This window comes from Harmonia axyridis, chromosome 6 (genome assembly GCF_914767665.1).
Source record: "Harmonia axyridis chromosome 6, icHarAxyr1.1, whole genome shotgun sequence".
Taxonomy (NCBI): domain Eukaryota; kingdom Metazoa; phylum Arthropoda; class Insecta; order Coleoptera; family Coccinellidae; genus Harmonia; species Harmonia axyridis.
In genome coordinates, this window is record NC_059506.1 from 39874380 (window position 1) to 39902236 (window position 27857).

General features: G+C 36.4%; 3 protein-coding genes across 9 annotated transcripts in view; 2 read left to right on the plus strand and 1 right to left on the minus strand.

The window, feature by feature from the left end:
- LOC123683396 (tachykinins) overlaps nucleotides 1-1071 on the plus strand; it is a 56635-nt gene extending 55564 nt beyond the window's left edge. For all 3 annotated transcript variants that reach the window (XM_045622408.1, XM_045622410.1, XM_045622409.1), the window contains exon 4: nucleotides 653-1071. The gene's annotated coding sequence lies outside the window, so the exon portion shown is untranslated. The remainder of the gene's footprint in view (nucleotides 1-652) is intronic.
- A 2161-nt stretch (nucleotides 1072-3232) lies between these two features.
- On the plus strand, nucleotides 3233-27623 carry LOC123683398 (exportin-6). Of its 5 annotated transcripts, XM_045622415.1 has the most exons (21): nucleotides 3233-3406; nucleotides 3481-3681; nucleotides 3740-3934; nucleotides 3999-4176; nucleotides 4231-4508; nucleotides 4573-4745; nucleotides 5124-5330; nucleotides 5386-5922; nucleotides 5975-6286; nucleotides 9170-9769; nucleotides 10786-11008; nucleotides 11116-11346; nucleotides 11765-12432; nucleotides 12810-12974; nucleotides 13303-13426; nucleotides 18054-18238; nucleotides 25252-25498; nucleotides 25559-25663; nucleotides 25996-26208; nucleotides 26680-26822; nucleotides 27314-27623. In XM_045622415.1, the coding sequence occupies exons 1-13, from the start codon at nucleotides 3404-3406 to the stop codon at nucleotides 11837-11839; spliced, it is 3213 nt and encodes a 1070-aa protein (XP_045478371.1). In that variant the 5' UTR covers nucleotides 3233-3403; the 3' UTR covers nucleotides 11840-12432; nucleotides 12810-12974; nucleotides 13303-13426; nucleotides 18054-18238; nucleotides 25252-25498; nucleotides 25559-25663; nucleotides 25996-26208; nucleotides 26680-26822; nucleotides 27314-27623. The 5 variants fall into 5 exon arrangements, with proteins under 5 accessions (XP_045478371.1, XP_045478368.1, XP_045478367.1 ...); XM_045622412.1 differs by having other exon boundaries at nucleotides 25252-25663; XM_045622411.1 differs by lacking the exon at nucleotides 25559-25663.
- LOC123683399 (40S ribosomal protein S9-like) lies at nucleotides 13185-16089 on the minus strand. Its single transcript, XM_045622417.1, has 4 exons — nucleotides 15946-16089; nucleotides 15277-15525; nucleotides 14201-14387; nucleotides 13185-13410 (listed from the first exon to the last, which is right to left on the minus strand). The coding sequence occupies exons 2-4, from the start codon at nucleotides 15497-15499 to the stop codon at nucleotides 13233-13235; spliced, it is 588 nt and encodes a 195-aa protein (XP_045478373.1). The 5' UTR covers nucleotides 15500-15525; nucleotides 15946-16089; the 3' UTR covers nucleotides 13185-13232.
- Nucleotides 27624-27857: the final 234 nt, after the last annotated feature.

The following is a 27857-nucleotide window of genomic DNA, read 5'->3' on the forward strand; positions in this document are numbered from 1 at the left end:
TCGTTGAAGAAATTGGCTTATTTTGATAAATAAGATCATTTAAGGACCGCTTTTACTATTAATTGATAGACAGAAGGAACGAGATTAATGCCAGTAAGCTCGAATTTGAAGTTCAACTAATAAACACGGCTTTTTACAAAATCTGGGGAATGATACAGGATTCAAACTTACAGGTATTATCCTCGTTCCTTCTGTCTATCAATTAATACTGAAATCGTTCCTCAAATACTCTTATTTATGAAAATAAGCCAATTTCTTCAACGACACCGTACTAATTTGAATGACAATTTATTTGTTTGGATTCCGAACACTGACAGGAGAACCAAAAATGGCGGTGTGTGACGTCACACTAATAGAGCGTATTCACATCAAAAACATACTTCTATTGAATATGTAAGGAATCCAGTGAGGAGCATATTCTTGCTAAGATCCAAATGATTTTTAAATCTCGAGGAAACTTTTTGAGATGATCCAATCCAGGAATATCCCGCTAGAATGTTTCTCTTTCAGTTTTTTCCTCCTCCTGAAACACCAGCTTTATCCAAACTGATGTTTTCCCATCATTCCCATCCATTTGAATATTTGAAGAAGAAGCGGTAACTTTAGTAATTTTTCTGTTTCTATACCTGATTAATTTTGTTTTGTGTTTCAGGTACTTTCAGAAACAGCCAATTGAGTTATCTAGTCCGATCATAGTATTAATTTAAACTAATAAAACAAACCTATTTTCGTCCTTGGACTCTTTAACACTATTGTACATAAGCAAAACGACGAAGAGGAAAAAGATGTATTTTCAAAAGAGAGGATCAATTGTTTTGTCATAGTCGAAGGAGACTCGGTATTTTTCAGAGTTTTAGGCTGGATTTGAACAATACCGTCAACTGGATGCTGGAAGAATGGATCCTCTCGGAAATTACTTGAAAACACGCATATCAATGTGAACTTCTTGAAAAGGAATATATTTACTGTTGAAATGTTTATTCTTGTTCATAATTTTACTGGATGTTCTTTCGATTTCTGCAAAATGTTAGACATCTTTATTTCGATAAATAAATAAATGTGATTTGAAAATTGACTTTTGATTCCCTTTAAGAATAATCGAGAAAAATTAATTTTCCTACAACTGCTATGAAAAGTAGCGTATTCTTCATAACTTACTCAATTTTAAAACTATGTATTGCTCATACTGTGGGAAATATTATTTTGATGATTAAAAAGTAAAATAACTTATTTCCGCTTTATAAAGCGGAAATAAGTTATTTTACTTTTTAATCATCAAGATGAATATCCGACAAGTAAAGACTGAGACAATCAAACACGAAATATTATTTCTCTAATTCTGTGGTTATTCCGTTCATTCTTCCACATCTTGTAGAACAAAATCGTGCGAGAATATATCAGAAACGCACAGTTTTCATGGTTATATTTTATTATTCTATGTTGGCACTCCGAACTTTCCGCCACGGCTTTATCTGTCAATTCATCAATTTGCCTTAAAGAAATCAGTTTTGCCAACCAACATTTTTCAATACAAAAAGCACTAAATTATATTTATGGAAATATTTCATTAATTTCAATGAAAATGCAATGAATTAGAGAAAATAATGTAGAATACTCGTACAGAAGGCTCATTCTACCACTCGTTCATTCCTAAACTCGCCACTTCGTGGCTCGTTTTTGAATTTTGAACTCGTGGAAGAATATCAATGCCTTCTGCACTTGTATTATAAATAACTATTCTCACAGCACTTTTCCCACACCTCGCTTAGTCGCTTGGTAGACCAATGAAATTGGGCTTTTGAGTCGTTTCTATGGAAACGCAATAAATTAACATATATTGTCAACGAAGGCCATTTTGATTTGAATCAAGTCCATTAATTGGAGAAAGTCCTTTTCTCGCTCGTGTGTTTGCGACACTCGCCTTTCAGGCTCGTGCCACAAACTTCCACACTCGCGAGAAAAGTAGGACTTTCCCCACTTGTTGCACACTATACTATTCTCTATTTCAGTATCGTAATGAGTTCATTACAGTTCTAAAAACGGTGCTGTAATGAACTCATTACAGAATCGTTTTCAGTTATATTTTTCGTTTTGTGGTTGTCTCTACTGATTTCCAATCCTATCAAATTTCAACAAACGTCAATAATTGTCAATATAATATAATTTGCATATAGTGAAATGATTTGCAACATTATTCGCAATTTCTCTCAATTCTGGTGGTGCTAAATCGATTTTGTCAGATATAATTCTCGAATTTAATGAGTATTTGTAAGTTATTTCATAACTTGAAACGTACCATTCATATTCAAATTCCGTAATCTGTCAATTTTCGTAACAGTCACACCAACTGCCAATATACAATACAAAAGTCACTAGGATATATAATCTGAATTTTTCATTGAATTTCGACAATATTTCACAAAACTTGACTGAAATAGAGAAAATATCGTCTAACACTCGTTGCAGAAGGCAATTCCAACACTCTTGCGTTCGAAAATTCGCTCCTTCGTCACTAGTTTTCGAATTTCGCATTCGTGTTGGAATGGGAGCCCATTCTACAACTTGTTTTAGAATTTACTATTGGTTGGGTTCCCAACTGTGCAGCCATGAATTTAATATTTAATAAAGAAAAATATGTACTATGAAGCAGAATTACATTAATATCATAAATTTGTCGTTTAATTTCATCCAAGTATTCTTTTGACCCACATTGTCTTGATATTATCCCATTTCCAATTTATTTCTATTCCACTATTTCATAGAAAACTTTCACTATGAAAATAAAATTATCTATCGGGTTCAAAAACTGGTTGACGATCGAAGAATAGATCAACTATGATTTTTCATAAGGTAGTAAATATTGAAAGGGCTTTTGAATATTTGAAAAGGGGGATTAGCTAAAGTTTCAGTGACGATGGGACACAGTAACAAAGCCTAAACCGTATCCCCAAAATAGCACCAGTTTTGTTCTACGAGAATTGGGAAACATAATATGTATGTATAATTATTATATTATACATATAAAGAAATAAATAAGTTTATTGAAGCAAATAAAATAATAATAAATAATTATCCCATAATCTTATCATTTCAATTACTGCAAATTTAAATAAGGTATCTGCTTCTAAGTTTCAGATGAGTCTAGACTCTAGACATTCTCCCATAGATGGCGCTCGATTCAGAAATTTGCAGGATTCTATAAAGGATTTTCCTTTATTATCTTTTCATTCTTTTCATCGTTCCTTTGGTCTACGGTCATCTGTAACATGTCAGATAATTTGTATTGAGGTTTTGTTGTGATTTTTCCAATTGTAATGTTCCTCTCTAACAATTTTTCCTTAGTACGCTTCTAATTTTAGCGATATTATTGTCATGAGAAAGACTATATTATATTTTCAGCAAAATGGTGAGGAAATTGATAGGATTTCATTCATTACAGTATATTAAAGTGTTGGGGTGTTTCTATATCTTCCTTTTCAGGATCAAGAGAAATACATGGAAGCTCTAGAAAGATTGATGGAAGAATTTTTCGGCCATGCCACTGGAAATGAAAGGAGAAACGAGATAGAACACGAATTCGAAGTTTTTAAATCCAGGCCGGATGCTTGGATTTTATGCTCCTATTTCATTGAACACTCCTCTAGTCATTATGTTATTATGTTTTCGCTATCACATTTAGAGGTGATTGGAGTAGACCTTATTCTGAGCAAAAAAAATAGTACTAATTTTTTTATTTCAGTCTGTGATATACAAATTGGACAAGGTTCATTTAGGAGCTCGGAATGAGATCAGACAAATAATTCAAGGTTACCTTTTTACATCTGCGACAAATGCCCCGCACTTTGTTAGAGAGAAGTATGCAAAGTTACTGGTAGATATAGCTAAATTAGACTGGCCTCATGAATACCCAGATTTCATGAATTTTATGGAAGAGGTTCGTATTTTGCACTTAATTCCATTCCTAGGTACCATTCCGATTCAATATGTTCCGTTTACAGCTTTTGAATAAACGGAATAAATATATGATAGGTTTGATCCTAATGCGAATTACAACTGAAGAATTCAACAGCGATTCCCCCATAATAGATGCAAAAAGACATGGAGAGTTGCAGAGACTGATGAAGCCCTACATTCCTAAGTTTTTATCATACATCTGCCTCATATTGGATGGTTTAAGTAAGTGGTATTAATGTTTTTCATGTTCATCTTCACTGAAATAATTTCTTGCAGATAGTAAATCCCGCCCTCCTACCACTACTAATACCCCTGGCACTGCCACTCCACCGCCTTCTCCTACACATCCTGGAATCGAAATGGAACCAGAAAATTTGGTAATACCGATAAATCAGTTTGATCCGCTGACTCACGGTAGAGAAGATGAAATGGACTTAAACCGCGAAGCTTTGAAGACGTTGCAACATTTCTTCACTTGGGTGCCTCTACACATGATAAGTACCAAACTTCTCAAATTCCTTTTTATTGTGATAAATACTCCTAATCATTCGCAGGTGAGGATTATTGGAAAGTAGAGGAATACATTTAATCATGATTATTTTTTTTTTGTTACCATAGGGAGATAGGGATCTGTGTTTATTGGCCTTGTCGACAGTAAATGAGATTTTGTATCGAAAATGTTGCCCTAGAGGTTGTGAATCTTTCTTCATCGATCTGTACCACTATCTTGTGGTTGTTCTGAGAGATTTATCTGCTCTTTCAATTGACAAACTAAAGAATATTGAACCTACGTAAGTTTTGCCTTTTCTGTTGATCAATATCTTTTTAAATAATAAAAAAATGTTTTGGAGAAATTTATTCATCAATTAAATTTTTTTTTGCTTTGTTCCTCTATAACATCAAAATATCAGCGATAAATAAAAATGGCGCTATAATTCTTACTAACCATAACATATTTATATCTTTGTTGTCACATTGCTTGTTCAGAATTTTTATTTTCATGTGATTCCTTGTTTCTTTTACCTTTAATTAACATAAAAGTAATATGAGGAGTTCATAATTTTTCTAATTCATTGGTTTATCAATTAGGTTTCTCAGGTTAGGTTAGGTTATATCTTGCAGAAATTAATTAATTAATTTTCGATTTTGAAAACGATTTCTTTTTTAAGGTTTGTCCAGAAGTTAGCAGAGCTGATTATTCTCTTCAGCCAGCAGCATTTCTGGAGAATTGACAAACAGGCCAAAGTTTCCAGTTTGGACTTTCTATCGTTATTTTATAATTTCACAAATGCATTACCTACTGCTCAATGCTACCATCATTGCCTAACTGCCTGGTCAGCAGTTTTCAAGGTGGTCATACATCAAAATCCCAATGGGTAACTATAATATAATAAAATTGTCTCGAACCTTTTCTGATTGAAGAAATTTAAGGGATCACAGGCAATACGCTTCACTATATCAATTTGTGTATACCATGTTGTTGAGAAAACTGCAGTTTAACTGTTGGGATCAGCTCATGTTCCTCAACAACCAAGAAGTTAACGATGATAATGAAACCGAATGGGCATCGTACGTGAAGATTTCGAACGAGATCATAGCGTTGATGGCTGGATTAGCCCCGATTGAAGTCTTCTCAACGGCTTTGGTCCCTTGGAAGGACTGCTGTGAAGCGTACGAAAGAATAATATTTCACATCCGCAAATGTAAAAACATCGAATACATGGTGGAGAGCCTGGAAGAAATGAGAAGGCTGTACTTTGCACTTATGGATTTCGCAACGTTAACCCAAACACTCGCCAGACTATCTTCGATTTTCATCGATCAGGACGAAGAGGAGGTTTCGAAAGACACGGATTCCGAAATCGAAACCATGTTCCGCAAGCTGCTAGACTGCGCCGAATACTCCAGTCTCTTGGCTGTTTTGGACTTGAAGTTGAATGATAGGGTGGCAGAAAGTCTGGTTTTGGTGTGAGTGACATTCAGTGTGATGCAATTCCCAATTGACTTTTCGAAATTTCAGACACAGCGAACTGATCGCCGCCTTGCGGACTTGGCTTTTCTGGATGTTGCAGAAGAATAAACTGGACGGTAATAAGTTAAACTGGCTTGTGAGGATTGTGGTGAATATACTGATGAAATTATCGAATGCACCGTACCCTATAGCCTACTCAACGACCTGTTTGCTTCATTCGATAACTGACAAAGTGTCTCCGCTACTACTCTTGGAACAGAAAGCTCTAATGGAGTACATGAGAATGACGTGCATCTATAGGCATCCCATTTTGAAGATCAGAGAGTTGATCGATGAATCAGTGTGCAATACTTTTCTCGGGTAATGATTTTTATACAAAACAAGCTTCTTTTGAACTACAGTAAAACCTCGATTATCCGTTTTACTCTGTAATCCGTGCTCGTCGACATTTTCAGTCATCCGTTCCCACGAGCAGACATCCACTCGATTATCCGGGATTCAGTTCATTACGCATGCGCCATTGTAATAATTTGGTATAATTCGAAAATGTTTTAGTCGATGATGTTGAGGAATGGCTAAATTCGGATTTAAATGAACCCGGTTATCAAATACTGGATGATTCAGAAATCGCATCAAAATTTTCCCAACCTAACCACTGTATGGATACAGACGATTAAAGTGTTGAAGAATTTTCCACGCAGGAAATAGTTATTCATAATACAAGTGCAGAAAGCATTGATATTCTTCCAGGAGTTCAAAATTCAAAAACGAGCCACGAAGTGTCGAGTTTTGGAATGAACGAGTGGTAAAATGAGCCTTCTGTACGAGTATTATACATTATTTTCTCTAATTCATTGCATTTTTATTGAAATTAATGCAATATTTCCATAAATATCTTTTAGTGATTTTTGCATTGAAAAATGTTGGTTGGCAGAACTGATTTCTTTAAGGCAAATTGATGAATCGATAGATAAAGCCGTGGCGGAAAGTTCGGAGTACCAACATATAATAATGAAATATAACCATGAAAACTGTGCGTTTCTGATATATTCCCGCACGATTTTCTTCTGCAAGATGTGGAAGAATGAACGGAATAACCACAGAATTAGAGAAACACTGTTTCTGCCGAAGACACGTTGAGATTTGCAAATGGTCTGGTACACTATTTAGAGCAGGAAAATGATACGGATTATATTGATGTCCTCCACTTGAGGAAAATTCGGGCTCACATTTGTCTCAAGATGAATAGTAAAAAAATACAGACAAAAATTACATACTTTTTCAACTAAAATATATACATTCGATGTATTATAAGTACCAATGCAATGATTTGTTTTTCATTTGTATATTTTTATATGGTATTATGATTCTATTGATTTTGTTGCTTAATAAATAATTGTACCCCATACATTTCTCTAAGTTTCATAGTTGTTGTGCGTATTTTGAGGAATTTCGATTGTCCGTGTTTTTCGATTATCCGGGAACCGTTTCCCCTCCATTAGGCCGGATGATCGAGGTTCTACTGTACTTGTAAATTTTGACTAATAATTTAAAACAGGAAGGTTATCGGGTATGTAGTCAAACTTGAACAATTTTAGCTCTTTATTGTTTCAGCCAAGCTTTCGGACAATAACTTGTCCTTCTTCAGGGCTAATCAATGTGAATTGTTCAAGTTTGACTACATACCCGATAACCTTTCTGTTTTAAATTCTTTTGAACTGTTCTGCACTGGCAAAATTAAAAATTCCTGCCATTTGAAGCTATACAGAGAACTTAATCTGTCTTACCCACAGATCTTTATTGCCTTTAGATTTACCTTACCCGTAGATTTCGACCTTACTCACAGATCTACCTTACCCATAAATCTGCCACACCCATAGATCTACCTTATCTATAGCTTACCCACAGATCTACATTAACAATAGATCTAACAGGCCAATTGAAAAGTCCCAGGTAGACCATTTTAAAACACATTTTTGCTTTGGCAAAATTCGATTTTATTATTCAACATAGTTGCCTTCCAGGGTGATACAGCGATTATAGCGATCTTCCAACTTTTCGATACCATTTTATTTAGTTCGATTTGTCTTGCGCTTCAAAATAGGCCTCAGTTTCGGCGGTTACTTCTTCATTGGCGTTAAATTTCTTACCAGCGAGCTTTCTTTTGAGGTCCACGAACAGGAAAAAGTCGCTGAGGATCAGATCTGGCGAATACAGTGGATGCAGAAGCAATTCGAAGCTCAATTCATGGAATTTTGCCATTGTTTTCATTGATTTGTGACACAGCGCATTGTCTTGATGAAACAGCACCTTTTTTTCTTCAAATGAAGCAATTTTTTAACGATTTCATCCTTTAAACGGTCCAATAATGCAATATACTAATCGCTGTTGATGGTCTGGCCCTTTTGGATATAATCAATAAATATTATACCTTGCGCATCTCAGAATACCGATGCCATAACCTTGCCAGCTGACTATTGTGTTTTTCCTCGCTTTGGATTCGGTTCATCGTGTGCATCCCACTCAGCTGACTGTCGATTGGACTCCGGAGTGAAATGATGAAGCCATGTTTCATCCATTGTCACATATCGACGCACAAATTCAGGTTTATTGCAGTTTAACAGCTTCAAACACTGCTCAGAATCATTAACACGTTGTTGCTTTTGGTCGATTATGAGCTCGCGCGTCTGCTATCTCGATCAACTTCACTTTACGGTCATTCCAAATTATTTTGTGAACTTATTTGATTTTTCGTCGGTGACAGACTCTTTTGGGCGTCCACTGCGTTCGCCGTCTTCGGTGCTGATTTCACCACATTTAAACTTAGCATACCAATCAATGATGGATGATTTTCCTGGTGCAGACCCCAGAAACTTCTCATCAGGCCAAGATTTTGCTTCAACTGTATTTTTTCTCTTCAAAAAGCAATATTTTATCAGCACATGAAATTATTTTTTTTCCATCTTTTTTCAAATAACAAAAGGATGTTTTACTTTTGTTATTTGATCATTAGTTTGTGTAACTAATGATCGAATTGCTGTCAAATTCTGACTCGTATCGTTTGAAGGTTGGTACTAACAAAAAATCATATGGATTTAATACCAGCATCGCCATCTAAGCAGCAGACCGGGGACTTTTCGATTGGCCTAATACCTTGTCATTATTATAATGTGATTTAATAATATGAATAGCTCGAAAGGTGGAGGAACATACTTAAATGAAATTATTTATCTTCTTTTTCAGCTTCAGCAATGGTCCAAATTTATCCAAACAAGAAGTAGAACAATTGAAACAGGTTCGTTTTCACCACCTGAACATTTATATAGATACATTATCGTCAGATTTCCTTTCGTTAACCCCAACAACGGAAGAGGTGCTAGTTCGTAGAGTGTCGTCTCAAACGTTGGAATCGTTATCTCACATTATAGATTATTGTGGAAAATTCTCCAACGACAGCAAGGTGACCATAAATAACTGCGTCAACAGCACCATAAAGCACGCCATGAAACTGTTCCCGGCCTACGAGAAGTTATCGGATGTGAGCCAGATGATACTGTCCTTTTTCATCAGTGTTTTTCGTACACTTCAACATCACATAGGCTCTGACGGAACGAGGGAAATCTTGGATCTGTTCCTCAAGCAGGCCTTGCAGAACGTCGACTTGGCGTATGTGGAGAAGTTGCTGCAACTGATGAAGCTGGTCGTGGAAACGAACGCTAGGTCCAACCAGGAGTTTCTGCCACCCATAGTAGGCTTGTGTTTGCACAACCTCTACCCGATGGTGTTCAGTATGAGCGCAGAGAATCCGGATGTGTATTTGGAACTGTTGCAACTATTTTACAGGTATTTTAACTATCCTTCACTATTTTCACTGGAGCATATAAAGGGTGTTTTTTTTTAGAGCTATAGAACTTTAAATTGCAATAAAACAACGATGGATTATTCGATTGACATGAATTTTATTTATCCGCAAGATAATCTTGTGGCATTACATTTTAAATATGATTTCTGGCATATGACCGCCACGGCTGGCTCGGATGTAGTCCAATCTAGACGTCCAATTTTCGATGACTTTTTCCAACATTAGTGGCTGTATATCGGCAATAACACGGAGAATGTTGTCTTCCAAATGGTCAAGGGTTTGTGGCTTATCCGCATAGATCAATGACTTTACATAGCCACACAAAAAGTAGTCTAGCGGTGTTAAATCACAAGATCTTGGAGGCCAATTCACAGGTCCAAAACGTGAAATTAGTCGGTCACCAAACGTGTCTTTCAATAAATCGATTGTGGCACGAGCTGTGTGACATGTTGCGCCGTCTTGTTGGAACCACAGCTCCTGGACATCATGGTTGTTCAATTCAGGGATGAAAAAGTTAGTAATCATGGCTCTATACCGATCACCATTGACTGTAATGTTCTGGCAATCATCGTTTTTGAAGAAGTACGGACCAATGATTTCACCAGCCCATAAAGCACACCAAACAGTCAGTTTTTCTGGATGTAACGGTGTTTCGACATACACTTGAGGATTAGCTTCACTCCAAATTCGGCAGTTTTGTTTGTTGACGTAGCCATTCAACCAGAAGTGCGCTTCATCGCTTAACTAAATAAAATGGACGTAGTGCGCGATACGTATTCCGCACAGAACCATTATTTTCGAAATAAAATTGCACTATTTGCAAGCGTTGTTCAGGCGTGAGTCTATTCATGATGAATTGCCAAACCAAACTGAGAATAAATCACTTGACAGCTGTTAAATCGGTCGCCATCTTGAACAGTAATCCCAACTTAAAGTTATATACCTCGAAAAAAAACACCCTATATCATGAACTAACGTCTGAACCTCTTATTTTCAGTTTGCTGGCACACCGTTGGGCGTATTTTCATCAATCGCAAGTTCGTGCAGGTTATTCTCCTTGCGTAGAAGGTGATTCTGCTGTGGTTCCGCAAAGACCGGCCGAGTTTAAATCGATCCTGGAGGTGTTCGGACAGGCCCTTCTCCAAGAAGACATCAACATCTCCAAATTCAGTATTGGAGCCCTAGAGGATCTCAACCGTCAGAGGAACCTCTACTCAAAGGTAGGATATCTTTGAATATCAAATTCTAACCTATACAGAAATTCATATTGTGATCGATATGATTCATTGTTAACTAGCAGATTTTCCATGAAACATGTTTTTCTCAGCCAATTTTCAGAGAACACCTTCTACTTAACTTCTTGAACGTGTTAATGGAGGCCTTAATGAGTAAAGTATACAGCTTGTTAAGCGAAGATGTTCAAACTGCTATATACCACATGTCATTCCATAACAATCAAATATTCTTCACTACATTCCTGCCTGAATATGTCTCTACTTTGGAGGGGCTGAGCCAAAACCAGCGTCAACAACTCTTGGAAGATTTCAAAAATGATAGTGTAAGTTTTTTCCAATCAATTTATAATGATCATTTCGTAATCGGTTTGTTTCAATCCATTGCTTTATTGAAACAAAATCTATTCTTATAAAAATTATAACATTCAACTCAATTTTGCCGATATAAAAAAATATATCACAGGGTTCCTCTGACGCATCCCGCATTTCAACCGCCATTTATTTCTTCCCCTTCTATTCTTCTTCTGATAACAGAAGTTCTATCCTCAATAGTCTCCCTTATTCCATCTATCCATCTCCTTCCTGGCCTCTCTCTTTTTCTTATGTTCAGGGGTTCGTATTCCTCTGCTAATTTTGGCCACCTTTCCAGGTTCATCCACTTTACCTACGTGTCTATACCATAGCAATTGTTCAGATATAAAAAAAATGAGTAATCTGTTCTGATTTCTTTAATTTTTCTAGGATATGCCCTCCTTCATCAACCATTTGAAAAATTTCGTAAGTAAGACGCAAAATCTGAGAATGTGCAATTCCTAATCAGCATTTGTAATTGACTGATTCTCTATCCTAAGTTCTGAATTGTATTGTATTATTCTGAAGGAATTTGTAAATTGATATATTTATAAAAGGTTTATAAAAGATAACGAGTTTTACCTCTGAAATTTTCAAATTCCTCCTTTACTCCATTCATCCAATGATTTGTCATCGTTTTGAACAATTTCGACTAAATTTCGGAAGCGGACATACAAAGTTCCTAAATACCGCCCTGTGCCTGATAAAAATCGAACCACATATGAGTTGAAGTGCGAATTCTATGGTTTAGAAAATAATGCGCATGTGCATGGCCGACTACGAAATTTTCAATTCGAACGCCATTTTCGACCGCATTTGTTTTTTGTTGATTATGGGTTTTTTATGAAGAATATACTATTTATTTTGAAACTACGAGAATATTATTAATCAAGCCTTATGTGAAAAATAATTTTCATCTTGAGCCAATAATATCAGAATAACGAACGAAATAATAATTCTTATGAATATTGATGTTAAGTCAAGCTGCCTTGCGAAAAACTGGAAGTTATCAACCATCATTGAAAAAAGAATGAATAAAAAGGAAAATAGTTGTGAATGTGAGTGAATTAATTTGATAATGGTCTTATTATAGTATTCTGGTAATATAATATTTAAGTTTAGTTTGATAGTCTGAAGCAAAATCACAGATAGCAATGCATTTCTACAAATAAAATGAGAAAGTTTTATGTATGTGTAAATAGACTGATGACATTTGTTGCATTACTCCCTAGTCTAGAGCAATGAGTATTTCATGAAAATAATTCCCTACTTACTTCATTTTCAAAATCATCGAGATGCATAGTATCCATCTTGGAGAATTGTTTCGTTATTAGAACGAAATGCGCCTGCACGTTAAAATCGACCGTATCATAAGTATTGTGCATCTGAGAATTCCATTGCAGACTACGAAATTTTCAATTGAATTTTTTTCTAGATTGAAAATCATTTTTGAACCGATTGTGGATTTAATTATAATAATTATTCGAGGAGGGTTGCAGATTCTGATAGTATTTCAAAAATAGGAAAGTATTGCCAATAAAGCACTTATGCAAAAAGAAACTGGAATAATTTTCATGTTATGGAAGAAATGAAAGAATAAGTGAGTATGTGCAACTGGAATTACAAATAATTTCACAATATACTTGCTCCACCGGTTTAGTTTTCATTGAATTTTTGTCAAGAAAGGATATTGAATAATTTATGTAGCAAATTTTCAACTGAATTCAACATTTCTTATAAAACTTTTGAAAAATAACGAATTTCCAATAAACAAAGTTTTTCTTTCAGAATTTCAAAAAATAACAACTTCTTTGTATTACTTTATCACTTTATTTTTGAAGATGAACAAATAACTATATCACTCTTCATCCTCCTCCTCTTGTGCCGCACCAGTGTTTGTTCCCTTCTTGAGGTTCTTCCTCTTACAGCGACCTGGGCGGCCACCACCGAAGGGCGATCTCAGACTGAAATCTATGTGCTTTTGGGAGTCCAGCCTGACTACGAAAGATGGTATATTTACCACCTGTTTCCTTACACTGAAAACACAGATCGGTAAGTTAATATGTTAAATTATGGATGGAGGGTATGTTAGTTTATTTTAGTTCGTTCCAAATGGAATAAGAAAAATTATTTTAATTTTTATCATTTTTTTAGTTTTATTGATGAAAAGTAATTCGCTAGTTTTTTTTGTTTGGAGGTTCAGGAGTTTGATGAAATTTCGTTTTCCCAATTCCCAAACTGAATTTCAATTGCTAAAGAATGAAACAAAGGTATCTAATTATTCTTTCGTATCGAATGATTGAAAGATTTAAAAAAAAGGGAAAAATTTCGATATATCAAAATCGATCATTAAAATTCAACTGAAATTAAGTGTGTTCATGAAATATATAATTGCAAATTCAAATAGAAATATCGATTTAAAAAAAAAATAGATAAATTAAAATTATTCCATATTGAACGAACTAAAGGAAAACATTAAAATTCTACAATAACATTTGTCGCCTCACGAGGTACCCGAGCACGCTATGATCCAACGTGACCGGGGCATAAGAGCTGGTATCATTTCTTTTCGAGTTTCTTTAGCACTAAATCGAACACCTAATAAGATCAACTAGTGACTCTAGACTCGGAAAAAGCAATTCTTAAAACTAAAAGATCAATAGAGAAAGGGTCATATGCACCAAAAGTACATCACCTACCTCTCTGCTGAATCTCTGAACTACAGGATGAATACACCAGGGAGGGGCGTTGGCCCGGATAAACCGGGACCAAGTGGCCCCCAAGAAAACTACAAGTCCAAATAGAAATGGAAAAAGGTGACTTTACCGGATGTGTCTCTGTCTGATGAGAACTCGAGCGTGATGGATTGATTTGGCCAATCCCAACTTGAATACCTGGGTCTGGAGACGACGTTCCAAGAAGTCTTCGATTTTCAGGCCCAACACATAATCGAGCTTCATCCTGTTTTCATCCAGGACACCAATACGGACCAATCTACGGAGTAGTGCATTACCTGAAAGTAGAGAGAGATCTTAAAGATCAGTTCGAAGAGGGAGGATTTCCCTTAAAAAAAATAACTATCCACAAACTTATTGTGAAATAATACGACAATTGCTTTAAAAAACTGTCTCCTCACTATCGGCACAGACTTCCACCATGGTTGATGATGCAGCCTGTTTCCTAAGCTGGACTTAATCTTCCCCTTAAAGAATAAAATTCTGGCACTCTTGACTTGCATGGTGGCAGGACAGAGCGTGGCGTTGGGGTAATTGTCTTGTGCTACAAATTTTGCAGGTCACAAAAAACATCCAAAATGCATGGATATGAAACATACTTTCATCAGTTAGTGTCTCCTCACTATCGGCACAGACTTCCATCATTGATACTGATGCAGCCTGTTTCCTAAGCTGGATTTTTATCTTCCCCTTTCAAGAATAAATTCTGGCACTCTGGACTTGCATGTTGGCAAGACAGAGTGTGGCGGAGGGGTTCGTTATAATTATTGATTTTCGAACTTATAGTCAAAGGAGAACAATTTCAACGCAGTGATATTAATTTTAATTTTTTGGATCTAATTGATTCGATATAAGCACTTAATTTGCAGCGTTCTAGGTATCTCAGCAATGAGGCCACCTCTTTTGGAACACCCCATGTATACATGAAATTTCTACAGTTGAAAATTTCAACCGAACTTAGGTTTTTTTAGGAGAAATTTCAATATTGATAAGTTGGGTGGTTAAAAAACAAATAAAGAAATTTCCAAGTTTTTCTCAATCATATTCCAGAAGACCCTTCCTAATTTTGTTCCTTCTTCCTCAGAATCTCTCTTTATTCTACTTATAATTTCATATATCAGAGTGAAACAAAAATCAATCAATTCAACATGAAAAAATTAAACTTACCTTCGAATAGACGTTTGGGATCTTTCTCGTCAAGAGTCAAGAGCTCCCTAGCAGCTTTACGGATCTTGGCCAAAGAGTATTTTACACTCCATACTTCACGTTTGCACCTCAAACCATATTCCCCAATGATTTTCATTTCCTGGTCAAGACGAGCCTTTTCATAAGGACGTCTGGGGGTGACGTAGGTCTTGGAACAGACCAAGGGCACCCTGTTGTTCACCATCTTGAATTAGGCTTTAGCCAATTCCACTGAAATTGAAAGAATTTTAACACGTGGTCGATATGAATCAATGAGTAGATTAAGAGTTACTTGATTGTACCCTTGTCATGAATCAGTTAAGCAACGAGTTTGCAATCTGGGATTAAACAAGGTTTGATTTGGCCTCACTAGATTAGGGTGTATTGCAATTTTTCTGGCAATCATCCATGCCCAAGATGAGGCCTTATTCGAAGAAAATAAGGTGAAGTATCCAAATATTGGATTTACTTGATGGAAATTCATCATTTCAATCGAAATTAAATAACAGCTATTCTTTTTATCTAATCAAGTAATACTCCTAATTGTTTCACTTCACAGTAATTTCTTCAGATTTAAAATTTTTTAACTTGAAATAGTTGAAATAAATAAGATAATTTTCGAAGTAGTTGAAATAAATTTTGGGAACTTACCTGCTTAATATCGAAAATCTTCAGCGAAACTGAATTGCTCTGTTGCTCACGCTTGCTGGTTAGGTTATTCCGTCATTTGAACCATAAATTTTCTGTCATTGACTGTAACATTTTTTTGGACTCGGCTAAATATAATAATTAATTCATTGAATTATTTCAAGAATTTCATAAAACATTAATCGTGACGAGAAGTTATTGAAATGAGCAAATAAAATAATGTTAAATTAACTTTTTTTACAAATAAGATAGCGATAATAGCGCCATCTACAACTGTATTTCACAAGTTAAAAGATGAATTGAAGTACATTTGCCGACGAGAGCTCTATCATTTTATTGAGAGACCGTATTTGAATCCTTTGATATAAATGTCGCAAATTTACGAACTATAATCTATAAAAAAAAGTTATTCAACTGCCATTGCAAATATCTTAGCAATAACATGTTAATAAATAAGTTGTACTTTAATATTTCGTTTGATGGCTTCAGCACCATCTAACCATTGCAAGATGTACTCACTTTTAAATTTGACAGTATTTATCGGTTCATCGACAGTTGAATGATTTTGAATGAATCTATTATATATAGCAATTTGGAAATTTGTGACATTTTTACTAAAATAGCTGAACTGAAGGCTAATACTATTTTTGGTAAAAATATCGAAGATATCTTTCTCATAAGGTAACTGTAATGGATGGTTGGAGCGCCATCTAATTATTGTAGATAGTACTTACCATTAGTTTCAGTCTTTTCGAATAGATGGTGTCTAATACTAAATTGACGTGAAATTAAACACAAACAAAGCTAATTTAAATTTTTCGCTGCAATAGAAATCTCATATAAAGGCCATATCGAAGTTGTTAGTTTGATACTGAACGAGATTTTAGTTCAATTTACAACGTGGCTCGAAGCGATTCATATAATTAAATCAAATTGAATATCATTTCAATTTTCAATATCAAAGAAATTCTGTTTGTCAGGTTATCCTGAAAAAACGTTTTTTCTCTCTGAAACAAGTTGTGCTCTTACATTGTGATATCTAGATTAACAAGTATATTAAAAAAAAACGGAGTTTCTTGAAGCTAAGCCAGCAAAATGCTTTATTGGCAACCGTGGGCAACTTTGTATAAACTTCGACCGAAATTTATTTCTCCATCTTGACGAAGCAGGCTTCGAACTCCTCGAAGAATCCGACCAAAACCTTCCAAACTCCGCGTTCAACTTTAATTGGTTAATTTAGTAAAGTTATATTCGTGGAATTTTTTTCCCTCGCGATTATTCAATTTTTTCTGGCTCCCCTACGCTTTCAATAAGAGGAGGTGATCAAACGAAACTCGAACGTGAAAAGCCGATTTCTGGAGTAGTCGTTATGAGCCGTACAGAATCCTCATAAAGCCCGCTTTTTAATGAGGAAAGTTGCTGTACAACCAAGTCTGCGTCTTTATGAAGTCCCGCACCAGAGTTGCTGAAGAGATGAATGATAAATTGCCGTCTCGGAAGGAATTGAATTGTCTTGGCTTAATTTGCCGCTTTGGCTCGTTTGTTTCCAGTTTGCGGGACTGCATGGTGCTTTACCTGACCTCGTTTAACGTTTGTTGGCTTCCGCTCGAACAAATCAAGTAGGCAGGACTGTCACTGGCTTAATTTCAAGTGGAAATCCTTAATTTTTCATTTATTGGTTGTCGCATTTTTATTTCCGAGATGAATAGAATTTCTCATGACAGGAGCTGGTGCATTTTTTTCAAATCTGAACTGTCTCCGAGTGGTGTTCCCCAAGGTTCTGAATCTAGATCTATGCAATAATGCAGGGGTATTTTTATTTCGTCCAAATTTGTACGATTTGGGGCAAAATGATTAGTTTTTGCCTGAATTAAATTCCATCAGATCGTAAATATGGTAATTTTAGTAAGAAAAGATTTAGACTTCCGAAATTTGAGGTTGATTTATGGAGAAAATCCGCCAAGTAATGTGATAAACTTGATGAGCTTTCGATTTCAAGTAATTAGATGATTTCTCGATTTTCCAAATTATTATTTACAACAACAAAAAAAAAAATACTGGTAGTTACTAGTTCTCGATCAGAAGCAGTACCTAATTGTAATTATTTTCAGTGAACGCAACTTTGAGTGTTGAATCGAGTCGTCTTAGACTTAGCTACGTTGGTCAAAAGGTCGAATGAAAGGAATTGATGGAAGGGTCTTAGAGTATGGTTCGACCTCTTTTCTGCAGTGCTTAGCGAGAATGGCGTATATAAAATTTTCACTTTTGGGGTTTTCGTTTCTATGGAGATTCTTGGGTGAGTTTTTTTTAGCTGATTACGTAGTTGAATTGTTGTATTACTTTGTTAATACGATAATTTAACTTTCAAAACCTTCAAAATACGTGTCAAAATTTGACAGCAGTTCGACCATTAGTTTGTGAGATATTGCGTTGTGAGTGTAGCTACTTTTGTTATTTGAAAATAGACAAAAAAAAATTTCGTGTGCTGATAAAATATTGCTTTTTGAAGGGAAAAAATACAGTTGATCGTAAAGTGCAGTTGATCGAGATAGCAGACATAGTGAAGATATCATCTGAACGTGTACATCATATCATTCACGAATATTTGTACAAGAGGAAGCTGTGTGCAAAATGGGTGCCGCGCGAGCTCACAATCGATCAAAAGCAACAACGTGTTAATGATTCTGAGTAGTGTTTGAAGCTGTTAAAGTGCAATAAAACTGTATTTTTGCGTCGATATGTGACAATGGATGAAACATAGCTTCATCATTTCACTTCGGAGTCCAATCGACAGTCAGCTGGGTGGACTGCACACGATGAACCGAATCCAAAGCGAGGAAAAACACAACAGTCAGCTGGCAAGGTTATGGCATCGGTATTCTGAGATGCGCAAGGTATAATATTTATTGATTATATCCAAAAGGGCCAGACCATCAACAGCGATTTGTATATTGCGTTATTGGACCGTTTAAAGGATGAAATCGTTAAAAAATTGCTTCATTTGAAGAAAAAAATGATGCTGTTTCATCAAGACAACGCGCCGTGTCACAAATCAATGAAAACAATGGCAAAATTGCATGAATTGGACTTCGAATTGCTTCTGCATCCACCGTATTCGCCAGATCTAGCCTCCAGCGACTATTTTCTGTTCTCAGACCTCAAAAGAATGCTCGCTGGAAAGAAATTTAGCGCCAATGACGAAATAATCGTCGAAACTGAGGCCTATTTTGAAGCGAAAGACAAATCGTACAATGAAAATGGTATCGAAAAGTTGGAAGATCGCCATAATCGCTGTATCGTGCTCGAAGGCAACTAAGTTGAATATGTAGGATTTCACATATGCCTACTTATGCGTTTCGTCCCTGGCACACACACCGGACTCATCAGTGTGACTTTGGTATATGTGTGTGTGCCGTGTCACAGACGCTTGGGGAATTTATTATTACCGTGAGCTGCCGGGACTCGAACCCGGCACCTTGTCGCATCTCGGTGAGTGAGTCTACACTCTTAACCTCTAGGCCACCCAGTGCTGTGTTTATTGTTGCTATGTGGAGCTTTATGAGAAGCCGCCACAAATAATAAAATCGAATTTTGACAAAAAAAAAGTGTTAGACCGGGGACTTTTCAATTGGCCTGTTATGATCCGAAACGGCTGCGTTACATAGCTACAAAGTGTTTAAATTCCCAGAAAAATCCAACAAATTCCTACATAACCTAATTATATGTATAAGACCCGCTCGAAACTATTTCGGCAACAAAACCATGCACGAAACTCGGTCCTAAAACCACCCCCACCCTCCCTCTCCTATATAATAATAAAACAACCGGGTATTATTTTAATTCGGCCCGTGCACGTTTTCAATAAACCCTACCCCCCGATTATTCACAGTCCACCTTATACTTACCCCTAATGACAGGTTCCCACCCCTTCGCGGGAACGCGACCCGCTGATTTTTAAACAATTATCGTGATGGATCGGCCAAACCGGAGGCGGGCCGGACACAACGACTTGCCCGCCGCCCCCTGCCGTGTCCGCGGGAATCAATTTGCGATCCACGCCGCCGATACGACGTCCCGACGGCTACCTACTTCTCTCGGTACCGCCAAGCACACGTCAATCCGCAATTAGGCTGGTCGCGCGCGATTTTTTTTTCTGTGTTTCCGCGATTTGAATAATTGACCGGCCGGGTTCGGATCCGGTCGGTAAGGCGATCGGCGATAACGGCGGGACAGGAAGTGCGGCTTGTTTTTCTTGGCGCAACACGGTGAGGGTGCGTTCGCACTTTGGTTTTAGGGGTTGGAAGTATTTGAAGCGTGAGAAGCGTCGCGATGAGGAGTTTTTAGAAACGGAGCGTCGTTCAAATGATATTAGTACCAAATTTCTTTGAAATTGAATAAGTAACAGGCCAATTGAAAAGTCCCCGGTCTACCATTTTTAAACCCATTCTTGTTTTGGCAAAATTCGATTTTATTATTCAACATAGTTTCCTTCGAGGGCGATACAGCGATCTTACAACTTTTCGATACCATTTTTGTAGTACGATTTGTCTTGCGCTTCGAAATAGGCCTCAGTTTCGGCGATTACTTCTTCATTGGAGCTGAATTTCTTTCCAGCGAGCATTCTTTTGAGGTCTGAGAACAGGAAAAAGTCGCTGGGGGCCAGATCTGGCGAAAACGGTGGATGCAGAAACAATTCGAAGCTCAATTCATGTAGTTTTGCCATTGTTTTCATTGATTTGTGACACGGCGCATTGTCTTGATGAAACAGCACCTTTTTTTTCCTCAAATGGGGCCTTTTTTTAACGATTTTATCCTTTGAAGGATCCAATAACGCTATATAATAATCGCCTTTAATGGTCTGGTCCTTTTAGAGATAATCAATGAATATTATACCTTGTGCATCCCAGAATACTGATGCCATAACCTTGCCAGCTGACTGTTGTGTATTTCCTCGCTTTGGATTCGGTTCATCGTGTGCAGTCTTCGGTGCTCATTTCACCACGTTTAAATTTAGCATACCAATCAATGATGGTTGATTTTCCTGATGCAAACCCCGGAAACTCTGTATCAAGCCAAGATTTTGCTTCAACTGTATTTTTTCCCTTCAGAAAGCAATATTTTATCAGCACACAAAATTTTTTGCATCTTTTTTCAATTAACAAAAGTAGCTATACTCACAACGCAATATTTCACAAACTAATGGTCAGATAGCTATCAAATTTTGATTAAATGACGTGAATTTGAGTCTTAAGCTGACATGTTTAATCGAGAATAACTTTATGCAGACATAAATCGACTAATATTTCGATGGCGCTATATTTACAAATGATTAGGTATAGTATATCCAAAGTCACTTGAACTAGTCCATAAAAACGCTTGGCCAGATGTCCCTATGAAGTGGATACCACGATCTGTTAAATACCGGGGTTTATTTGAAAGTTTTGTTAGGCCATAAATTCACTGGCCCCAAAGGAATGTCTGGAAACTTGGACAACCCTTGGATAATCAAAATATTCTGGCTTCCTCCAAGTGTACAATCTATTTATTTCGACTACCACTTACCGCTACAGGCATCTATTGCAAAACGGTGGAAGAAAAGTTGTACTGTACAACTTGTACACCTAATACTTTGTCGATTTGAAAGCTCAGAAAGAAGCATTGGACGGAGTTTGTATCTGCCTGGGTTGTCGCCAACTTAAACATATGTAGATTTATCTAGGAATAACTCAAATAACAGGAATTCCAGAGTGACTTCTGGATATAAACAACTTTACGCTTTAACGTCGTCTTGAATTCTCATTCTTCCAGTCTTCGTTACAACAGACTTCCAAAACCCCTCAAGGGAAAATAATTTTCTAAAAGCATCTCCTACCAAAGGATCGGACAAGAACCTTAACAATCCCCGACCTCTCTCCAACAACTCCAGAATCCCGCAACCAAATCTCGAGACGGCATCGATGCATTCTCCAACCGTGCACACATTCCGGAAACGGGGGACCGAAAGCACGCGTGCAATTTTTCCGGTATCGCGACATAACCGGAGGATTCGGGACCCAAATTGGGTCCCTGGGGACGTCGTGTCGCGTGATTGGATAAGGCTGTCCGGCGTTCTTACGGCGTCCTCTCCTATTTTCCAATTAGCCCAACTGACGTGCACACGCGATTCCAGTCTTTGGTCTTGGCTTTTTGCCCGCTACCCCGGCCTGGGGGGAGATCGCAGCAACGAGATCAAAGCGGTTTGATAAGGTCGATTTATCGGAATGGGGAGGGGGATGTAAACTAATACCGATTATTTGTGAGGTTTCTTTTGGGGGAGTTGACGAAAAAAATTTTATTTATCGGACGATCTCGTGAACGAAATAATGTGAATTTTAAATGATGATTCATATTGTTGTCTTATTCATAAGAAAATTTCATCATTGACTTGAATATACAGGCCTTTTTGAATGATTGTAACATCGTATTGGCCTTTAAATGTTTTTTCTCTAATTCTGTGGTTATTCCGTTCATTCTTCCACATCTTGTAGAACAAAATCGTGCGAGAATATATCAGAAACGCACAGTTTTCATGGGTATATTTCATTATTACATGTTGGTACTCCGAACTTTCCGCCACGGCTTCATCTGTCAATTCATCAATTTGCCTTGAAGAAATCAGTTCTGCCAACAAACATTCTTCAATGCAAAAATCACTAAATTATATTTATGGAAATATTTCATTAATTACAATGAAAATGCAATGAATTAAGAGAAAATAATGTATAATACTCGTACAGAAGGCTCATTCTACCACTCGCTTATTCCAAAACTCGCCACTTCGTGGCTCGTTTTTGAATTTTGAACTCGTGGAAGAATATCAATACCTTCTGCACTTGTATTATAAATAACTATTCCACTTCTCAATAACTGCAATAATACTGCCAACGATTCTATAGAATCTGCCAGAAGTCGAGGTTACAGTCTAAATCACAATTGTTATCGGATAGTTTTTCTTATCACTTTCACAAGAAGGTGATAAGAAAAACTAAATTCAATAATTTTTTATGATTCAGGTACAAATCTGAATTCATAAAAATACTCTGTACGATTTGTAGAACATTCAGTGTCTGAAGATGATCTTGAAATGAGTGCGAAACTGTGTCACGGCTTGAGCTTGACTTGATGTCAAGTCAATCTCAAGCCAAGTAGTAGTTCTTCAATCTCAAGTCAAGTATTTATTTATCAAGTACTAGAATTATATCAAGCTGCCTGATTTTCAGCAATTTTATTGTGTAGTGTCACATCAATGAAAAAAATGATGAAATAAGAGGAAACTTTGCAAAAAACACTTTTATTTATTTTACTTATTGTTTATAAAAAACGAAAATATCAACTTTCTTGAAATAGAAACATAAATTGAATCGCTATAAATCATAACAAAATGAAAAATAATAAAAAATAAAACTTTTAATATTTAAGAAACCTCCAGGCATTGTTTGATTTCATAATTTTCCATCCAGGATCTAAGACAGACGAGGCATCTTATAGATTTGTCGCCTAACCTATTGCAGGGTTTTTGTAACTGTAAGATCAGCTCTGGAAAATTGCCTTTCAACAGGAGCTGTAGATGCTGTAGTTGATAGAAAGTCCTTGGACATTTTGATCAAGTTTGAAAGGATATTTCTGAAACTACCAAAATCAACCAATAGATTTCATAGAAATGTAGGATAACTATTAATAAAGGCGAATGCTTCAGTCTCTCGGCGCTCGAGGAATCCCCCTAATTTAGTCTAAGCGCGCACGATATTGCAGAAATATATGCCGTGCGACGCGTGCATATCAAGCTCAAGTAATATCAAGAAGCTTGATATCAAGTCAAGCAATAAATATTTAAAATCAAGTCAAGTCAAGCTCAAGTATGTAATTTTTCACGAGCTTCATTTTCAAGTCGAGTAGTTGGTTAAAATGTCAAGCTCCTTGGCTTGATGAATCCCTAAATGTAATATCATAATTTTTAGTATCATATCTTTGGTAGTAAAAACATAGAAAGTAAAGAAAGTTGTTTTAACTATACGAATTAGTAATAAAACAGTTCAAATTTTTCTTATGATTTGAACTGCTACGCGATTTCGGCTTGACGTTGATTTCTAGGACATCCTATTCAATGAAATTTCGAAATAGACAATCATAAATCGTGTAGGTATTACCAATTTTCTTAATTTCAAATCTGTAGCTTTCTACACTTGCTCTATTCAAGCCTCTGCTCACCAAAAGAAACAGAGAAACGATAATAACAAAGACAAAAATATACAAGCGGATCATCCCTCCTCGCACAGCCTGTACATCGACATGAACCGGTCGCGACCCGGTTACCGTCGCGCCCTCTACACGACCCGATTACTCAACTTCGAAAAGTTGTATAACGCAATTTGAATTATGGAGATAATGGAACGCAGCAGGCTGTGTCCCGCAGAGATTGCGCCGTCCCGAAAACAAATGATATCGACATGCAAATCGGCGCTCGTTTGTTTAATTATACTTGCGAAAAAACGACGGACGTGCGCGACGGACCCCGGCGATGTCGTTATACCTCTTTTTCCCCGTCCCGACGTCCGACTCGCCCGCGAACGGACGGATAATGAAGTTGTGCGTGGAAAAAAAAGTCGACGCGGGTGTTGAGAGGGATCCTGATCAAATTCGACCTAGATTTCGAGAGGGGCTAGCGTGCCGAGATTTAAAGGGAAGGTTGGGATTATTCGGGGCTCGTTTCGATGCGCGAAAATGCACCGCGAATTCAACACCGTGGTTTGTTTACGATTTCCCCTTTGAATGCGAACGATTCGAAACTTCGATTACCAGTATTTGATTACTAAGATCCAATTATTGATAATCGTATACTCAGGTAATTGGACACTAGCGATTGATTACTAAAGTCCGATTACCAGTATTCGGTTACTGGTAATCGAATACCGATATCCGATTACAGTATTCGATTACCAGTAATCGATTACCGGTAATAGATTACCAATATCCGACTACTTGTAATCGAATACCAGTAATCGATTATTAGAATTTTTTCACCGATTATTACTTCTTCAGTTCCAATCAAATTGATAGCGGAACGTTGTTAACGACTATGTCGGTACATAGTTGATAACAACGTTACGCCATCAATTTTTTCACTGCTTGTTCTACGGCGCTTTGTACTTGAGCTTCGTCCCTGACGTCTACTACGCAAGGTAAAGCCTTGCCGCCGCATTTCTCGTCTAAAAATGATCCTGCATTAAGAAATTCGCATTCTTTTTCGATAATACAAACTTTCTTCTGCAGCAGTGTAAATGGTCCCCGGATGGATTTTATGGGGTTCCGCCTTTTTCGCAGCTACCACAATGTTCCGCCACCTCTAGCCGCTTTCAGTGCTATAGCTTTGCCGATACCGCTGCTGGCCCCTGTGATGAGTATGGTATTTCCTGCTAGTTTTCTGAAAGAAGAACAAGAAACTGATTATGGAGAGATAACAAGGATATGTTTCCTCGAAGTTACCCCGTATTTATCATGGTTGATTCCTCAAATAACGGTAAGTTGAAACAAATATGTTGGCAAAGTCCAAAGTTTAATTCAATCAGTTCAATTTCAGAGCACATTTGGTTTGGACCTTGACATTTGTAGATTGATTGTTAACCTCGATTTCACAATTGTGACGTACGCGGACAAAACAGCCTACGACCATTAGAACTACTGGGTACGAGTAGCAATTTTTCAAATTTTAAATTTCAATTTTATGTTATTTATTTAATCAATGTTCGGGACATTGGCTACTCTATTATTTCAACAAAATAGATTTAAAATTTAGTCTCCAAGCGTAAATTCGGGTATTTTATAATGGAAACTGCTACTTCGAGCTGTTTTCTACTTGGGCCAGTATGGAAGCTCGGGAAATTTAACATATAAATTTCCCGAGCTATCTACATGTAAATTTCAGTTTTTTTTAATATCTAAAACCGGATTATATGGGTGGAGGGATTATCTCCACCTCAAACCAACGAAACCATTAAATTGATTTTAATGTTTCAGCGGTATCCTTTGGAAATATGGCTCAGGAAAGCTCGTGGAAGACAACATAAAATCAAGGACATTACTGATCTCTTTTCTGCGTATGAGTAGCAAAAGGAAGATGGCCATGCTAACGAAAATGTTCCAGTCGGTTCGCAATCTTCAGACTCTTGCGGACATATTGAAGACCTTCGTGTCCGTCAACACCAAGCTGATGACTTATTCGAAAATCTCGTAAGTGTTGTAAATTTTCAATTGAAGCTGAAAATTTGCCTATTCACTTTTTCAATTTCAATTAAAAGATTCATCACTTCCAATGGATTTATTCAATAATAATAGGCTCGAGCGGATTTTTTTTCTATTTCAATATTTAAGATAAAAATTAAGGAATTACTTTTGAAAAATATTATTAAATATTATTCCACATAAGTATATGTTTATTAATATTTCCTCTTAAAAGTTTCAATTCGGAGATGTATGTTGATATCTAGAAATTTTCATCAATACAACTTCTAAAAGAGAATATTAGCTTGAAAAAATTTTCTCTGGCCAAACTGCCTTTCCTTTCTCTCGAATCTGAAGTGCTAATCTTTGGGGATTGTCTTACTGATAGCCATTTTGTAATATTGTTATTTATATTATTATTCGATCAATTAAGGGATGGATATATCTTCAACGTTATATTGAAACAATTCAATTTCACAGGTCAGGTTCCAATTCTTCCTATGAACAGTTTGTCCAGGACCATGACAGGATGTTGGATCAAGATGCCCTTGAAGAAATGGTACTTGATAACACAGAATGGTTCACAACTCTAGAAGATACCGCACAGATAGATATAATAACAAGTGAGTGTAATAACAAGCTTATAGTTTAATGGTCTATAATATGTCTGTTTAAGTAAGCCTTCTGGACCAATTTGGAATCGGATGACGCATAGGCATTTGAATATTTTCAATATTGAACTGGCTTTTCTTCATCTGATTCCAAACTGGTCCAGATACTTGCTCAATAAACTTATTAACATAATAATAAAATGATTTTCCATCGTATTGACACTTTGCTTGACCGAGAGATGGCGTCGTGTGCTGCGCAACTCTCGGAAGTTAGGAACCGCTTGGTATATAAACCGAACTGTTCTACGGTAAAGTCAGAGATGATGAAGGCAGAGACCATTGTTTTTAATGAACTAAACTAAAACAAAAGCATTCTTTGTGATTATTAAAACACAAGTAATGATTATATTTAATGGAAAATCTGTATTCGTGACAGTTTATTGATTTTCTTTAATTATTTAGTATATTCCAACATTAATCTCAATCAATTCGTGTGATTTCAGTTGAAACGGGATCGTCAAAACCTCCATGAATATCTTGTGTGAACGGCCCTCAAGGAAAGCTGTTGGTTGTGACTACCCAGGTCTCCCGATTTCAACCCAGATGATATTACCTGAAAATCTACAGCACCCACGTTTGTCCTGCTGTTGGAATTCAATTTATTTAGTATATTCATTAAATTTAACTAAAATGTTTCTAAAATGAACCTGAGCAATATCTTTGGAATCAAAATTCTCTTTTGTTATATGTCTGAATGTTTTTTGTAAATAAAATAATGTTCCCTATTTTTTCATCAATAAAATAATGAATTCATATTTTTTTATTATTTCTGAAACCTTTCTATTCCCTCCCTAATATTCTGAATGAACTAGAAAATCTAGTAATCAGGTTAAGAAATTTTAGGATATTAAAAATCCTAGAAACTGAATTAGGTCAAATAAAAAAAATTCTAAATGACCTTGACCTTGAAAATCGACCTTGACCTTAAACTCAAGCTAATCTTGAAAACGATTTTCGACATTCACAATGTGACCGAAGTTTGAAGAT

Bases quoted from the DNA above. Each gene is read 5' to 3' on its own strand.
- LOC123683399 (XM_045622417.1), bottom strand. From the start codon at position 15,499: ATGGTGAACAACAGGGTGCCCTTGGTCTGTTCCAAGACCTACGTCACC. The intron at 14,388-15,276 runs GTAAGTTTAATT...CTCTACTTTCAG, and splicing joins TCCCAAACGTCTATTCGAAG to GTAATGCACTACTCCGTAGA. The intron at 13,411-14,200 runs GTAAAGTCACCT...CTGTGTTTTCAG, and splicing joins ATCAGACAGAGACACATCCG to TGTAAGGAAACAGGTGGTAA.
- LOC123683398 (XM_045622412.1), top strand. The intron at 3,682-3,739 runs GTGATTGGAGTA...TTTTTATTTCAG, and splicing joins TTTCGCTATCACATTTAGAG to TCTGTGATATACAAATTGGA. The intron at 5,923-5,974 runs GTGAGTGACATT...TCGAAATTTCAG, and splicing joins GCAGAAAGTCTGGTTTTGGT to ACACAGCGAACTGATCGCCG.